Here is a 17751-nt window from a genome sequence, read left to right on the forward strand (position 1 = left end):
TTATCACACAAACTTCCAGTTGAATGTCAGACTACATTTGTGAGAGTAGTCAAAGAAATCCTGTTGCTTATTTTTGATGACAGTCTGCTGTTTTTCTATTATTTGGCTGAACTTCTAACATTATTAACAACAAACTGAAAAAAACTAGTAAAATCACACAGGACAAAATTAAAGTTTGCAGGTGTCAATATCTCGGAATATCTATCATGAGCCCAACATATTGATGTAATTATAAAGAAATCATTCCAGTGGCTATATTTCATTATGAGTTTGAGGACTTTTGGCATACCACCAAAAATTTCAGAAAAATTCTATAGATTAAGGGCCCTCACCATCCAGGACATTCACTCTTCTCATTGATACCATCAGGGGGGAGGTACAGGAGCCTGAAGACACACATTCAGTGTTTTAGGAACAACTTCTTCCCCTGTGCCATCAGATATCTGGACAGCCATGAACCCATGAACACTACCTCACTTTTTGCTCTCTTTTTGCACTACTAACCTATTTCTTTACATTACTTACTGTAAATAGTAATTCTTCATGTTTTCCACTGTACTGCTGTCACAAAACAACAATAATAAATCTGATTCTGAAAATATCAATATATTATATTTATTCCACTCTATAACACGTATGCAAATCATTCTTTCTCCAAAAACATCTTTAAGTCCAAATTAAAAGCTAACAATTGTAATGAAAGCAGAAAATAAAATAACACTAGAAATAAACATTTCAGACAGTTTGATCAGTGTGTTTTGTTAGCACTTCTGATCGTTCAAATGTGCTGATGTGATTTAGAATACAGGATACAGAGAGGATGTCATTTAAGTGATGATTTCTTGCATTGGTGCCAATTGAGTCTGTTTAAAACTTAAGTGTGAACTTTTACTACAAATAATGTTCAGCAAAATTCATTCAATAGTTACAGTACATGTTAGAAAGTGACAGGTCCTTCTCTTCGTGTTAAGCTGTAAGTTTGAAATTACTGTATATTTAACCCACTAGTGTTTTAATACTGTCATTACGAGCTTAATTTTAAGCTGGTCATTATAACTTAATCAAAGCAAACAAACTTTTATTTATAAAGAGTTGTTACAATGTTACGTACAGTGTTTCTAAGCTGTGGAGTCCATCGAAACAATTCGTCCCAAGCGACTGAATATTGTTGTTGTGCAGATGCCTGTGAAAGACATTGGTATTGCATTTAGGAAAAGATAATTCAGGTGATAAACTAAAATATAACATTTTAAATATCACAACAATGTAAAGAAAGTAAATATGATATATTAAGAAATACAATACTGTGTATTGGTCAATCTGAAAAGATAGGGCTATTATCAGTAACTCTGTTTTAGTGAACATTAATTAGCTTTATCAATAGAGATAGCAGTCAGCTATTTGTAATACTAAACACAAACAACATTTTCAATTAATATATTCATTCATTGTAAACCTTGGCTAGAATTTCCCATTGAACTGATGCCTATACCAACAAACACTGGAGAAGAGGAAGTTCTCGCTACGGAATTATTGCAGACACTTGGTGAAGAACAGTTCAGTTTAGCTGATGAAGGAATTAGGCTACAAATATTTGGACTTTAAATTAGATCTTCCCAGGCACAACATGCTTGGGATTTGTTTATATTATAAAGGTGAGAGGTATCCTCAGCACCGGATCTCAGAACACCTGTTCTAAAGTGAAGAGCTGAACTCGAGAGAAGAAATGAAAAGTGACTGTTCTTGACATCCAGGCAGCATTTGACTAAGCTTTGCCCCAACAAATGCTGGTAAACTTGTTAACTATAATCAGGGTGAATAATCTACACACACTAGAAATAAACCAAGGTCAACGTAAGATAATTGGAGAAAATCATTTCATTCCAGAACTACTGTAGAAGTCATGAGGACAATATCCTCCACCCAATCATCTCTTTTCCTCAACATAGAGATTGCAGCCTTTATAAATATTGTGTGTGGAGATTTGCTAATAATTATGTAGTATTCAGTTCCTTTAACAACTCTGTTGTAACAGTCTGCATTTATTTGCAGTGAAACCTGGATAATTAGCCAGTTTGAGCTAACGCCTGGTGATAACTATTTGGAGATAGGAAGAGTTAACCCTGTCCTTTTCACACTCAGTGATAATGCTTTTGTTGAATCCACCTTCAACATCATCCCGGGTCTGCATTCACCAGACATCTAATTGGATCAACCACCTTAATGCTGGACAAAGGAGTTGGAGCAGGGATCTGCATTCTACAGTGAATGATGCTCCTTCGTAATTATCAATAAGGTCCAAATCAGAAATATGAAGACATTTTCTGCATTTGCCAATATCACTTGAGTATGGAAGTTGTCCTGTCCAAGACCGGAAGAGGCTGCAGAAGATGGTGAACATGGCGCAGCACATCACACAAACCAATCTTCCGTCCTTGGACTCACTTTACACCGCACGCTGTCGGAGCAGTGCTGCCAGGATAATCAAGGACACGACCCACCCAGCCAACACACTTTTCGTCCCTCTTCCCTTCGGGAGAAGGCTTAGGAGCCTGAAGACTTGTACGGCCAGATTTGGGAACAGCTTCTTTCCAACTGTGATAAAACTGTTGAACGGATCCTAACCCGGAACTGGCCGTACCCTCCAAATATCCAGACCTGCTTCTTGGTTTTTTTGCACTACCTTACTTTCCCTTTTCTATTTATGATTTATAATTTAAATTTTTATTATATTTACTATCGATTTGTACTCCAGGGAGCGCGAAGCGCAGAATCAAATATCGCTGTGATGACTGTACGCTCTAGTATCAATTGTTTGGCGACAATAAAGTAATAAAGAATTTTAAAAGCACAGTGGCCGAAATTTTCTCTTTGACTTGTATTAACCAGCTTAAATATATGATTCCACCATATTGAACAATCTCTATAGATTACAAGACAAACTGATGTAACTTGTCATTTTTTTCTCTGACAAAGCTCCATCCATCAATATTTTCCATCCAGAAAGTCAAGGCTAGCAGGAAAATATGAATTCCATTTTTCCCAATTTCCCACACTGCTGAGTCAGAATGCCCATCTAACAGCACTGGGCTGGTAGGGGTGCTGGGGGGGGGGGGCGGTGGGAAGGGAGGTGGTGTTGGGTGTTGGTGGTATGACAAAAGACTGGTCCAAAAAAGCAGCTTACCAACATACTTCCAAAGGGGATGGTTTAGGGTGGCAATAACTTTGCCAGGAAACCCTATTTCTCAATGCTTAACAAATAAGTTGAAATCATGTGAATTTGGCAACTTTTTTGCTAAAATAACTTATCTGGATAATCAAAAGAGCACCATATAATACCAAATCAATATCTCTGAGAGAACACAAACTGCTCATTATTTTAAACATGGAAAAGTCTGCAAATTCTGGAAATCCAAAGCAACGCCTATAGACTGCTGGAGGGACTCAGCAGGTCGGGCAGCATTTATGGAAAAGAGGAAGCAGTCGACGTTTCAGGCCAAGATCCTTCTGTGGGACCGAGAAGAAAGGAGGAAGATGCAGGAAGGAAATGGTGGGGCTGGGAGGAAGAGGGTAACTGGAAGGTGATAGGTGAAGCCAGGTGGGTGGGAAATGTCAAGAGCCAGAGAAGAAGGAATCTGATAGGAGAGGAGAGTGGACAATAGGAGAAAGGGAAGGAGGAGGGGACCCAGGGGGAAGTAAAGGGCAGGTGAGAAGAAGTGAAAGGTCAGAGTGGCGAATAGAGGAAGAGGAAGGGTAAATTTGTTCTATGGAAGGAGAAATTGATATTTATGCCATCAGAATGGAGGAGACCCAGATGGAATATAAGATGTTGTTCCTCCATCCTGAGGGTGACATCTTGACACAACAGGAGGCCATGGATTGACACATTGGAATGGGAATGGGAATGAAAATGTTTGGTCAGCAAGAGGTCCTGCTTGTGGCAGATGGTGCGGAGTTGCTCGTTGAAGCGATCCACCAATCTACGACTGGTCTCACCAGTGTAGAGGATGCCTGCATTGAGAGCACCTGACACAATAGACAATCACAGCAGTTTCACAGGTGAAGTGTTGCCTCACCTGAGAGGACTGTTTGGGACCCTGAATGGAGGTGAGAGAGGAGGTGTATGGGCAGGTGTAGCACTTGTGCCACTTGCAGGGATAAGTGCCTGGAGGGAGGGTCAATCGGACAAGGGAATTGTGGAGGGAGTGATCCCTACAGAAGGAGGAGGGGGGAAGAGGGGGGAATTATTTTTCCAGTTGAGAAACTAAATGTAGGAGCTTTACTAATGTTTAACACTAACGTTCAAATCAGGAAGCTGAGAAATCAAAATAACAGACCATATTAAAGTTCAAAAGTTCAAAGTAAATTTATAATCAAAGTACATATATATCACTATATACAATCTCAAGATTTTTTTTCTTGTGGGAATACTTGTGGGGAGCACTAATAGTTTCTATGAAAGACCCCTCCCAACAGAGTGGAAAAACAGTGTGCAAAAGACAGCAAACTGTGCAAACGCAAAAGAATAATAAATACATAGTCGAGCAGTAACTATTGAGAACACGAGATGAAGAGTCCTTGAAAGTGAGCCTATACGGTGCCTATAAAAAATATTCTCCCCCCTCGGAAGTTTTCATGTTTTATTGTTTTACAACATTGAATCACAGTGGATTTAATTTGGCTGTTCTGATACTGATCAACAGAAAAGACTTTTTCATATCAAAGTGAAAACAAATTTCGACAAGTTGGTCTAAATTTATCACTATTATTGAACACAAAATAATTGATTGCATAAGTATTCACCCCTTCAAGGCAGTATTTAGTAGATGCTCCATTGGCAGCAATTGCAGCCTTGAATCTGTGTGGATAGGTCTCTATCAGCTTTGCACATCTGGACACTCCAATTTTTTTCCCCATTCTTCTTTACAAAACTGATCAAGCTCTGCCAGATTGCATGGGAATTGTGAGTGGACAGCCCTTTTCAAGTCCAGCCACAATTAGGTTGAGGTCTGGACTCTGACTTAGCCACTCTAGGACATTAGCTTTGTTGTTTTTAAGCCACCTGCGTAGTTTTGGCTTCATGCTTGGGGTCATTGTCTTGCTGGAAAACAAACCTCCCAATCTGTAGTTCCCTTGCAGACTGTATCAGATTTTCCTCCAGAATTTCTCTGTATTTTGCTGCATTCATTTTACCCTCTACCTTCAGAAGCCTTCCAGATCCTGCTGCAGTGAAGCATCCCCACAGCGTAATGTAGCCACCACCATGCTTCACGGTAGGGATGGTATGTTTTTGATGATGTGCACTGTTTGGCTTATGGCTTAAGCCAAATATAGCATTTAGTCTGATGGCCAAAAAGCTCAATTTTGATATCATCAGATCATAGAACCTTCTTCCAGCTGACTTCAGAGTCTACCACCTTCATTCTGGCAAAATCTAGTCAAGATTTCATGTGAATTTTTTTTCGACAGTAGCTTTCTCTTTGCAACTCCCCCCATAAAGCTGTGACTAGTGAAGAACCTGGGCAACACAGTTGTATGCGCAGTCTCTCTCATCTCAGCTACTGAAGCTTGTAACTCCTCCAGAATTGCCATAGGTCTCTTGGTGGCCTCCCTCACTAGTCCCTTCCTTGCACCGTGACTCAGATTTTGAGCTCAGGCTGCTCTAGGTAGATTTACAGCTGTGTCATATTCTTTCCATCTGTTGATGGTTGACTTAACTGTACTCCAAGGATTAAGCAGTGACTTAGAAATTTTCATCTATCTATCTCCTGACTTGTGCTTTTCAATAACCTTTCTGCAGAGTTGCTTGGAGTTTTCTTTTGTCTTCATGGTGAAGTTTTTGCCAGGATATTGACTCACCAGCAGTTGGACCTTCCAGATACAGGTGTATTTTTACTACAATCATTTGAAACATCTTGACTGCACACTAGTCTCCAGAAACAATCTTCATTTAAACTAATTATGTGACTTCTAAAACCAACTGGCTGCACCTGTGATGATTTTGTGCATGATTTTAAAGGGAGTGAATACTTGTGCATCAATTACTTTGTGTTTTATATTTATAATTAATTTAGATCACTTTGTAGAGATCTGTTTTTACCTTGACACAGAAGTCTTTTTCTGTTGATCAGTGTCAAAAAAGCCAAATTAAATCCATTGTGATTCAATGTTGTAAAACAATAAAACATGAAAACTTCCAAGGTGGAGTGAATACTTTTTATAGGCACTGTAGGTTGTGGGAACAGTACAGAGATGGAGCAGGTGAAGTTGAGTGAAGTTATCCCCACTGGCTCAGGATCCTGATAGTTGAGGGGTAATAACCGTTCCTGCATCTGGTAGTGTGACTCCTGTGGCTTTTGTACCTTCTTTCTGATGGCAGCAGTGAGAAGAAAGCATGGTTTAGGTGGTGGGGATCCCTGATGATGGATGCTGCTTTTCTGCAACAGCACTCTGTGTAGATGCACTTAATGGTGGGCAGGGCTTTATCTGTGATGAACTAGGTCATACTTACTACTTTTTGTAGGATTTTCCATTGGTGTTTCCATACCAAGCTGTGATGCAATCAGTCAACCTCACATCTATAGAAGATTGCCAAAGTATTAGATGCTACCCTGAAGCTTTACAAAAGTCCAGGGAAATAGAGGCACTGCCATGCTTTCTCTGTAATCGCACTTATGAAGAAATGCTAACACCATGGAATTAAAAGATGCTGACTCTATCCACCTTTGACTTCCCCCCAATGAGAACAGGTTCATGAACCCCTGCTTTCCTCCTCAATAATCAGCCCGCAGGTCTTGCTGACACTGAGTGAGAAGTTGCTGTTGTGGCCCCACTCAGCCAGATTTTCAATCTCCCTCTGATATGCTGATTTATATTGGAGAATACACATATTACTTTCTTCTCTGCAACTTTATCACACAAACTTCCAGTTGAACGTCGGGCTGCATGGGTGAGCTTAGTCAATGAAATCCTGCTGCTTATTTTTGATTACAATCTGGTGCTTTGCCAATACTTTGTTAAATTCCCAATATTATTAACATCAAACTGAAAACTCTTTTCATGTTAATTCTCTAAAATTAACCCAATTAACAATGAGCTCCCTTTGAATATTAGGAGAAACCAAATTTGAAAGGAATACCAGTGAAATTGTTCACAATTAAGCCTGTTGTTTACATCATCCTATTGTGCTGTGATTAAAAGTAGATGAGCTTTTACATGGAGAGAAAAGAGAATTGACAACTTTCTTAGAGCATTCGCACTTTCTCTTGCTTCAGGACAGAGCATTATCTGTACTTTTGGCAGCTGGATCATGACAGGAACACTCAGTGGATTTTGATGTGTGCTCCTGTACAGTGATGGTTGAACTAAAAGACCTGGCATTAATTTCCCAGTAATTAAGAAATCTTAAAAAAAACCTACATTCTTCTTGGTACAATACTTCTGCAACACTTCAGCAAGCGAACACAGTCAAAATGCTTTTTAGGTCCAGTGAATGTTAACCCGGGTTAGAAAATTGGAATTGTGCCTTGCAACTTCTGACAACTTTTCCACGTCACACTCAGTTTGAACAATTGAGCTGTTAGAAATAACACCTTCGATGGATTTTTTCCACCTGCATATTGAAGCTTCAAAATGGCATTCATTATTTGAATAATGTACATTGTTTGGGAAATATGTTTCTACTGCACAGAGGGAACAAGCAGCAGATCAGATCTGATTTTAAAAACCATGGGCTCAGGCCCCTCTCCAGAGACGAGGGTGTATAATTTACATTGATACTTCACTGTGGTATTCAGGGAATGCTATACTGCTGGAGGGGCAGTCTTTTGGATGGAACAGTAAATTGAGACTCTGTCTTACGTTTTTTGTTGCTTTATAAGATCTTGCGGCACTATTCAAACCTGAGGAAATCACTTGTGAAGTGCCTGGTGTTTAACCCTCAAACCAACATCACCAAAAAGTATAAATCTGTTCTAATTTCTTCTTTCTCAGGAACTTAGGACATTATACCACCTTCAATTTTTCCTTCTTTTTCTAAATGACAGAGCATAGAAGGAACCCTGCAGATGTCTTGTGGCTGTCCCAGAACCATGGAACGTACCATGTGCGACACAGCAGCATAGCAGTTAGTGTAACGCTTTACAGTGCCAGTAATAAGCAATCAGGGTTCAATTCTCACCACCGCCTGTAAGAAGTCTGTAGTGTACATTATTCCCCATGACAGCATGGGTTTCCTCAGGGTGCATGAATTTCCTCCCATATCCCAAAGACGTACAGGTTATGGTTCACTGATGCAGTGACAAATAAAACCAATCTTTAAGATAAAGCTAATTTTGAAATCAGGCCACTACTGAGGAAATTGAAGCAGAGCTAACAATGAAGATCAGTGCCTTTCACACATTTAATACCCTATGCCTAAAATGTAAGCAAGAGGTCATTATTGAATGACAGGGGAGATACTTTCCATATAGATGTCTCTGAGATTTTTTGTCCTCCCAGAATTATGGCTTGCTTTCTATCACTGGATACCATCTAATTCTTCACAGAGCAAGAATAGAGACCCGCTGATTCTCACATACTGCATCAGCTTCTGCATTCAATGAATCATCCTTAACAATTTTGCCAGCTTCATGAAATTTTTACCACTAGGCATTTTCTCTTCCCCACCTATGACTCAGCTTTTTCATGGAATCCCCCTGTCTTCCATCTCCACCAACCATTTTATTCTTTTTATATCACTTTTCCAAGCAACTGGAGGAGATGTCATACTTAAACTACTCATCATTCAGGAACCCAAACAATCCTTCTGGGTGAAGCAGTGACTCTTGCACTCCTTACAAGCTAGTGCACTGTATTGTGGTTACTTCTACATTTGGGTAGCCAAGCTCAGCTGGTTTGTGGTGGACCTGTGTCCATTCTGCAGTGGTGAATCAAAGCTTCCTGTTCTGGACACTGTAATATTCCATCTCTCTCTTTCATATCTGTTGTGGTCTCCTGCACTCTTAGAATGAGGTCCAATATGGGCCCGAGGAACACTGCTTCATCTTCTATCTGGACATTCAGTAGCCTTCTGAACTTAATATCTCATGCTGTAACTTCAGGTAATCCACTTTCTCTGTTTCTACCAGAAATGGCTATCTCTGCTGTAGGTCATCTATATGTAGTTCTTTGTCCATCTGGCTTGTTGGACATGTCCTTCAGTGCCTCATTTTGCACATTTTCAGTTTCTTTGTCTGTGTTCTTGCTCTCCTGTTCCCCTCATTTAATAAATTTTATTCACCTTATCTCATTCTAATTGCTCACATTAACTGATTAACGAGAGTAGTTCTAAAACTTATCCCCATGGCAACACTGACCTCAGCCCATTGAAGATATCGCCCTTCCCCATCCTCTCTGCAACTTAAAAACAACCTGTTCTGTGTTTCTCCTAGTTCTGATGAAGGCCTTCAACAAAAATATTAACTCTGATTCTCTCTCTGCAGATGCTCTCAGACTCACTGGATGTTTTCACCATTTTCTGTTTTTATCTTGGCTTGAGCAGGCTTGTACGCTGCTCTTCTCAAAGTGAAAACTGGAAAAACCATACGGACAATGACACTCTTTTTGGTGAACGGAATTTAATTATACATCTTCTGTTCCTTTACACTGTGCTCCTCCTAAATACCTCCCACATATCTCTTATTCACCTTTGATGCTGGGGAGGATGGTGTCAAAAAGAAATAATTCAGTACTTACAGTACAACTAGGCTTGACAAGTTGACAAATGCTGAATCAGGGATGTATGCTATTTTGTTGAGAGCGAGTGTCATGGCCTGAAGTGATGGCAGGTTGTTGAGCGCTTGAACAGGAATCTGAGTCAGGGCATTATCATCGAGCCAGAGATGCCGAAGGGACTGCAAGCCTTCAAAGCTGTCCTGAGGTATGTCTGAAATCAGGTTTGCATCCAGGCGTCTGCAAGAACAATGAAATTCCAATTACTTTCCTCCTTTGATGATTTGCAAAAAAATTGGTGGTAAAATAACTTTTTTCAAGCACGTACTAATAATGTAAATTTACGGAACTTAGAGCAAGGGTGTTCAAATACTTTATCAACACATATGATGTGGCGTAAATCTGTAATTCATTCCAAAAACTTGTTCATTGAAAAATAGATTGTCAGGATTTTATCAGGAAAGGTTGTAAAGAATTACTAAACTGAACTAGATAGCTAGAGTTGAGACCAGTAAAAATTTAACTGAATGGAAGGTGAAGCTGAAGTACTTGAATGGCAAACTTTGTTCCCATGTTATTAGGACGTGTTGTCAAGATGTTGGTTTCAGTGTCAAAGGTAGCAATGGATTTCTGTTAATTAATGAGTTGCCTTCCTGACCTGCTGCAGTTATGTGGTAAAGGGACACACCGACATTGCGTAAGGAGTTCCTGCACTTAGGTGCAGTGACAGAAGGCAATACACTGAAGCAAGGCAATCAATTTCCAGTGAAACATAAACACAATATTGGAGGAATGCAGCAAGTCAGGCAGCATCTATGGAGGAAATAAACAGTTGCTATTTCAGGCCAAGAGCCTTTATAAGGAAGCCAGAATAGGAAGAGGGGCTTGGGGAAGGAGTACAAGTCAGCAGGTGATAAGTGAAACCAGGTGAGGTGGAAGGTGGGTAGGTGGGGGAGGGGTAAGAAAGAAGTGTGAAGCTGGGAGGCAATAGGTGGAACAGGTAAAGGGCTGAAGAGGAAGGAATCTGATAGGAGAGGACAGTAGGCCATGAGAGAAAGGGAAGGAAGAAGGTCACCAGAGGGAAGTGTTTGGCAGGAAAGATTGACTGCTTATTCTTCCCCATTGATATTGCCTGACCTGCTCAGTTCCTCCAGCATTTTGTGTGTGTTGCCCTGGATTTCCAGCATCTGCAGAATGCCCAAATTAGAATGGTGTGCAACTTGAGCTTGGCGGCTTGAGGGGATGCCTTTTCCTCGCACTTTCTGCTCGTGCCCTGGCAGGTCAGGAGTTGGGGAAATGTAGCAGCCCATTTTGTAAAGTGGTCTTAACATCCTGTTGATATTGGGAGTGAATACTCAGCAAAGTGGATGAAATAACATAAGTGATATCTGACAAATAACCAAAGCTGATATGAAATTGAATTGTTTTTCTCCAATGCAGTATTATCTTGAGTACACACAAGCCAAAGGCCTGAACAGTCCCATAACCCATGAACACAATTTCACTATTCTTCTTTTGCAATATTTATTTACTTTATTTTTATTATGACTGATTGTGATCTTTTTATCTGTTGCACTGTACTGCTGAAACAAAAGATCACAACGTATGTCAGAAATAAACGTGAAGATCCTTCTTCAGGCAGACGCTAACTTCCGTTATAATACGATCACCTAAAGTGAATATTTACCCTGCAACCTTGATCAGGAAAGGAACAAAACCTTTAAATCTGGAACATCTCAATGTTAACATGATACCTGGTCACTTAAACCTTGCATGTAACTTTACATATGTGGCAAAGAGAGAACTTAAAACTAATTACTAAAACTGATTTTAAAATCATTTTATTCATTTCATGTACACATTTGAAAATGGCTACACCTCTTAAACAAACAAATTGATCTATTATTGTTGCATACCTATGTAGTTACACTATTGCTGTGTATGTGAGTTCTGTTTCCAATTTTCCAATGACATTTCCCACAAAAAGCACCTCTTAACCAATCCCAGCTTCAGACGTTAAGAAGTTTTGGTGTATTTTTGTTAATTCCTCTGATCTGAGTTCTAGGATGATAGGAAATCTACACAACCAATTCATAAACATTTATTATTTTATCAATTTAGAAAACTAAGAGCAATGCAGGTTTAAGGTAAAGGAAATATAAAACAATATTTGAACCTGCCATGGATCACAATTGCTTAAATACATTGGTATGCCACTTAGCTCTCCTTTGAAACATGTTGGCTAATGCGTTACTTGCATCAATGCATCTAAGTGTGTTGTTTTTATTAGTACATTATTGCTTTAAAATGCATTGATGAAAGTAACACATTAACCAACATATTTTTAAGGAAAACTAAGTGGGATACCAATGTATTAAAGCAATTGTGATCCATGCCAGGTTCAAATATTGTTTTCTATTTCCTTTACCTTAAATCTGCAGTAATGTGCTAAAATATGACTTAATAACATAAGAAATAGGTGTAGCAGTTGACCATCTGGCCTTTTGGGCCTGCTCTGCCATTTGATATGAGCATGACTGAACTGGCCATAAACTCAGCTCCACCTACCTGTTTTTTTTCCAGAATCCACAATTCCCCCACCCTAAAATGCAAAAATCTATCTATTGTGTCTTAAATATATTTAACAAGGTATCCTCCATTACTTTCCTGAGCTTTAATGACTGCTTTAATTAAATATATTCTCATGTACAAAAAAGTTTGTATCAATTGCGAAGGGCATGGATCACATAAAAGGTATATTCTACATATACAGATTTGCTGTTAAATTATAAAATGTACAGAAATTACCTCAGAAATATTATTTATATAAAAGAGCAATTCTGAAGTTAGAGTCCAAAAATGAGCAAGTAACATTCAATTTGATGTGCACCAATAATTGCTATAAGGTGCCTCTGAGATTATTCAGTAACTGCATAAATTCAACCTTTGTCAAAAGTGCTTGTATCTAACACAAGACAACGCAAGGAAACATAAAAAAATAGGACCAGGAGTTGGCCACTTGGCTGATCAAGCTTGCTCAATCATTGAATACGATCACTGGTGATCCTCTCCTTTCTTGTCCCTGTTCAACATACTGTAGCTCTAATTTCCTAATGTTTCAAAACGAATTTGCTTCCTCTTTGATTACCCCAGACAACAAAACTCGACAGACAGTCAGTCCTCATGGGTACAGAATTTCACTGATTCACCATATATGAAGTACTAATGAACCTATGTTTCACATGCCTGCCTACTATTTCGTAAATATATCTCCTCCCTTCGAACTCTACCACAAATGGAAACATCTTCATCTTAAATTATTATTCTGCCATGTCTCCTTAGGATCTTACTTGTTTTGATGAGATCACATTTCAGTCTTCTAAATTCCAAAGAATATAGGTTTAATTCTTTTAGCCATTTGTGATGGAACAACCTTTCATTTCTGGAAATAGCCTTGCAAATCTCTGCTGAATTACCTCCAATGGTAGTATATCCTTTTATAAGGCATAACCCCACCAGCATCTGTACAATTCTAACAATATTTCACTATTTTTACACTCTATGCCTCCAGCAATAAAGTTAATATCCCTTCACCTGCATACTAATATTTTGTGTTTTATGCACAAGAATACCTAGATCCATCTTTACTGCATTCTCTCCCTATTTAAATCATAGTCTGTCTTTTGATTCATTTTACCAACCTGTTTGATAACATGTTTATCTGTATTAAACTTGCCAAGTTTTCGCTCATTCACTCAACTGATTTACAGGTATATTGAGTCCAGATATCCTCATTTCAGTATGCCCTTCCACCTATCTTCATGCAACATTTAAAGTTAAATGGGATAGCCATATGGAAAGGAAAGGAATGGAGGGTTATGGGCTGAGTGCAGGTCAGTGGGACTAGGTGAGAGTAAGAGTTCGGCATGGACTAGAAGGGCCGAGATGGCCTGTTTCCATGCTGTAGTTGTTATATGGTTACAGTATATGGTTAACAACAAACTTGGATATTACACACTTTGCACACTTCGAGTAGCTGATAGAGATAAAAAGTAATTGTGGTCCATTCATAATCCTTTGGGCACCTTACTAGCAATAACCTTTCAAATGAAAAAGACCGACTTATTTTGACTCTCCACTAATGTGCCCTTTGGCCCACCACGTCGATGCTGACCATTGTTCTATCTGTTCTGGCCCCATTTAACGGCAGTTGGCCTAAAGCTGACTATCCCTCAATGACTCATGTGCTCATCCAAATGCTTTTTAAACATCATGGGAGTACTTGCTTTCACAGTCTCTTCAGGCAATGTATTCCAGATAATGCCATACTCTGAGTTAAAGTTGCTCTTAAGATTACTTTTAGATCTCTCCTAAATCACTTTAAACCTAGGGACTCTGCTGACATGGAGAAAACTTCCTTACTCACTACAGTAAGTATATCTATCCCTTTTTAATATTGTATACATTTAACAGAGATCACCCACCCCAATGCCACAGCCTCCTCTGCTGCAAGGAAAAACAACCAATGCCATCTCTCCTCATAACTGATACAAACCCCAGGCAAAATCCAATGGAATTATGTTCTTCCTACAGTGTACTATGTGCTTACAGAAATGCATTTAATGAAATACAACTGTAAATATAGTCTAATAATGTTTTTATTTCTGTATTTCACTTCAGTAAATCTTTATTTGACTTAAATGCAGCAATAGAACTCACATTATACAGATGTAGTGGAAGAACAGAGCTATGCCCCTGCTCCTTCTGAAAATAAAAGTGTTGTACCAAACATTAAATATATCAAACTGTAAGATGTCAGTTGCAATGTTGTGAATTGGTTCAGAGGAAAAGTAACCAAATTAAAATTTGTCCCTGCCTCCATCTCTCACAAAATCTTCCAGTAGGCTGTGACTCTGGCTTGGTTTAAACTTTCATCATTAATGAAGCCGCAATTGACACAAAATTATTTTTTGCCCAATTAAAACTGCATTAATCCTGACTTAACAGTTGCAATATTTCAGTAGATACTATACTTCTGTGCCAGATAATTGGTTGCTTTTAATTTGTAAATTGGAGCTTCAGGACTGTTTGCCTGTTTGGGTTGTGTCCATAACATATTCACTCCTTAGTCTCAGATAACTAATCTGCAGAAAGTACAGAGAAATCTAAAAGTGCGGCTGATGTAATAGTGTTTGTTTTACAGATGACACACTTGTGGATAACAATATGTATATCTATATATGTAAATACATGCTCATGTACGCCATTCAGTGATATTGCAAATATTTCCTTCTTCTGTGCATAATTTACAATCACAATTCTTCCAAGTCTGATGTGTAAAAGGTTATTTAGCCTCATCAGACAGCCCTGGGACATCTACTTCATGGTCTAATCTTGGCATCCTGATGAGGTAGATGTTTCAAATTTCACCTGCTAATTTGTATTTGATAATAGAACCTGGTTAGCAATAGATGGATCACGGGGACCTCAGAACAGATGCCACTATGTTGAGCAACAAAGGATGTCCATGTAAATGGGTTAACCATCAAATTGATCCCATGCTTTAGAACAGTACACACATAAATACACTTCCACCAATTTCTCAATGTAGGTTAATTGTTTTAATTACTAAATACTGGTTCTTCTACAATTAAGATAAATTTGTTTCTAGGAATCTTTCACAACTATCTTTGTCAATATGATATCTTGATTAATGTTCTGAAAGGTTTCCTTAGTAAAAAATTAAAACTAATGTTCATTACGTATCACGACAAGACTAGGAGGCTTAGGAGACGTAGCGAATGTTTACATGTACAGTTTTCTCCATGATACTAAAACTCATTTCCCAATGAGCATCACAACTTACACTTATGTAACATACATAGCAAAGTCTGCTTAAAAAATACTCCGAAAGTGATGACGCAGTTGGCACAAATTTTGCTATAATTATAATTATAGGAAAGATTTCCATTAATTTACAAAATAAAAATTATTTTTCAAAATCTATTTCTCTATTGCAAACTTCAAAGAAAGATTAGTATAGGCTTGCTGGAAATAGAAGCTAAGTACCATTACAAAACCTATATTTTACTAGTAATTATGGTAGCTTTGTCCACTGATTATCATAAAAAAGAATGTTGAAAAAAAACATCTCACTTCTTCGAGAGTTCCAAATTGCAGATATAATTGATGTTTCGCTCACTTAATCTTGGTATTATATTACAGGACTTTATTTCTGAATCTTATGCCAAGCATTAACTCATCTAGAAATGTAAAAATAACATTCAATTAGGATTGCAGAGTTTAAGGTGAAATAAACTCTTTAATGTTGTTTCCATGGTCCATTAAATCAAAGTTACACCAAAGATAAGTTGTTCCTAATGGTTGGATCAACAAAATGAATGACGTTGGAAAGATGCCAGATTTATTCTAATCAGCAGAAAAGTTCTTGTGGCAATATTTCACTGATATCTTCAATAGCTACAGATTTTTAAACACTCTTGTCCTCACATCCCCTCCCTTTCCTGCACTTGCTCTGTAAAATAAAAATAAATTTTTCCTGAGGCTTCAAATATTTGGGCTTCTTGGCAAAAAAAATTAAATGGCATAAGCAATTAAATGGCACCATTACGCCAACTGCAAAGCATGACCGCTATTTCGTAGCACACCGACATAAAAACATGTTCAGTGTTGTGGTTTCTCCACACCCAAAACATGTAGAATGTTGCTAATTTTATACAATGAAATATTAATGTCAACCCTGAGAAACTGTTTCATACATAATGCAAGTTCCATACAGTGTAGATACCACGTCTGAACAGCAAGGATAAAACTGTGCTATTTAAAGGATGCATCTTTACAAGCAGGTTCGTTGATCAGGAAGTTAGAGCAGAACTGCAGGAGTTGGACACTGAACTTTAGAGCTGCAATGCCTCTGGGAGACTCAAGTTTATTTGTCATATGTATGATGAACTATGTAGAGAAATGTGTTGTTTGCAATAACAACCAACATACCAGAGGGTATGCTGTGGGTAGCTCACAAATGTCATCACAGATCCAGGTGCCAGCATAGCATATCTCACAATGCTCAGCAAAATAACACAGAACACAATAACTAATAAAGTAACAACAGCAAAACAAACCTCATTCCTCCCTCCCACTCACGCACATACACAGTCCATTAACCCCAGTACAGGCCTCCAATGGACTCACTCTTGGGCTGTAGACACTGAGCTTCAACCTCACTAGCGGACATGCAGATATTTGCAAACTTGGCTTTGGTTAATGGGCTTCAACTTCCAGACTTCCAATGCAACCCTTGGTCCTAGATCCTCAGCATCATCCCAATCACCGAACACTAAGCCTCAAACTCCAGTCTCACTGACTCATGAACCCTGGAGGTCATTGGAACTCATTCCTCCTGCCCGTGTGAAACTCCACCTCTGGAACCGTCTGTTAACTTGATGACCTGAGGGAGAATCTTCGTCCACTCTCTGGCAGTATGACATCTGATCACTGATGTCCCATGATGCTGGTCTTTTAACATGGAGCGGAGGCTTAGACTCTGGCCTGACCTCAAATTCCATCACATCCTTTTCCCTAAACCTAAATGGCCCCCAACTCCCTTCTCTGTCCCCAAATCTGTTCTTAGAAACCTAATGATTAACTTAAAAATAACTAAATCTGAGCTGCAACTCAGTAGAAGTTGTAGTTGGTGCTACCTTAGATTCATAGTCATGAAAGATTAGTGGATGCTTCCATCAATCTAATTCGTCGTACAACACAATCAGGACTAGGGGGAGAGAGGAAGAAGACAATGGAATATTTATTTGGAGGGTGAAGAAGGAATAAGGAGAACTGTTCCGGACAGCCTATTCCTCAATGGTCGAACAGGAGCCACTTTCCTGCATCGACGTGAGGGAAACGTCACTGAGCACACATGTCAACAAGGACATTGCTGGAAGAGGCTACCATCTTCTGAGGTGGACAGAGCTCCAGCCACAGATTTGTGTCCAAGCACTTCCCCTTAGATATGAAAAT

The 17751-nt window shown here is 38.9% G+C and overlaps 1 protein-coding gene across 2 annotated transcripts in view; it reads right to left on the bottom strand.

The window, feature by feature from the left end:
• LOC134355941 (leucine-rich repeat-containing G-protein coupled receptor 6) overlaps positions 1 to 17751 on the bottom strand; it is a 369855-nt gene that overhangs the window by 75363 nt on the left and 276741 nt on the right. For both annotated transcript variants that reach the window (XM_063066483.1, XM_063066482.1), the window contains exons 5-6: positions 9736 to 9951; positions 1112 to 1183 (exon numbers count right to left, since the gene is read on the bottom strand). In XM_063066483.1, the coding sequence (XP_062922553.1) occupies positions 1112 to 1183; positions 9736 to 9951 (288 nt within the window). The remainder of the gene's footprint in view (positions 1 to 1111; positions 1184 to 9735; positions 9952 to 17751) is intronic.

Source organism: Mobula hypostoma, chromosome 13 (assembly GCF_963921235.1).
Source record: "Mobula hypostoma chromosome 13, sMobHyp1.1, whole genome shotgun sequence".
Classification (NCBI taxonomy): Eukaryota; Metazoa; Chordata; class Chondrichthyes; order Myliobatiformes; family Myliobatidae; genus Mobula; species Mobula hypostoma.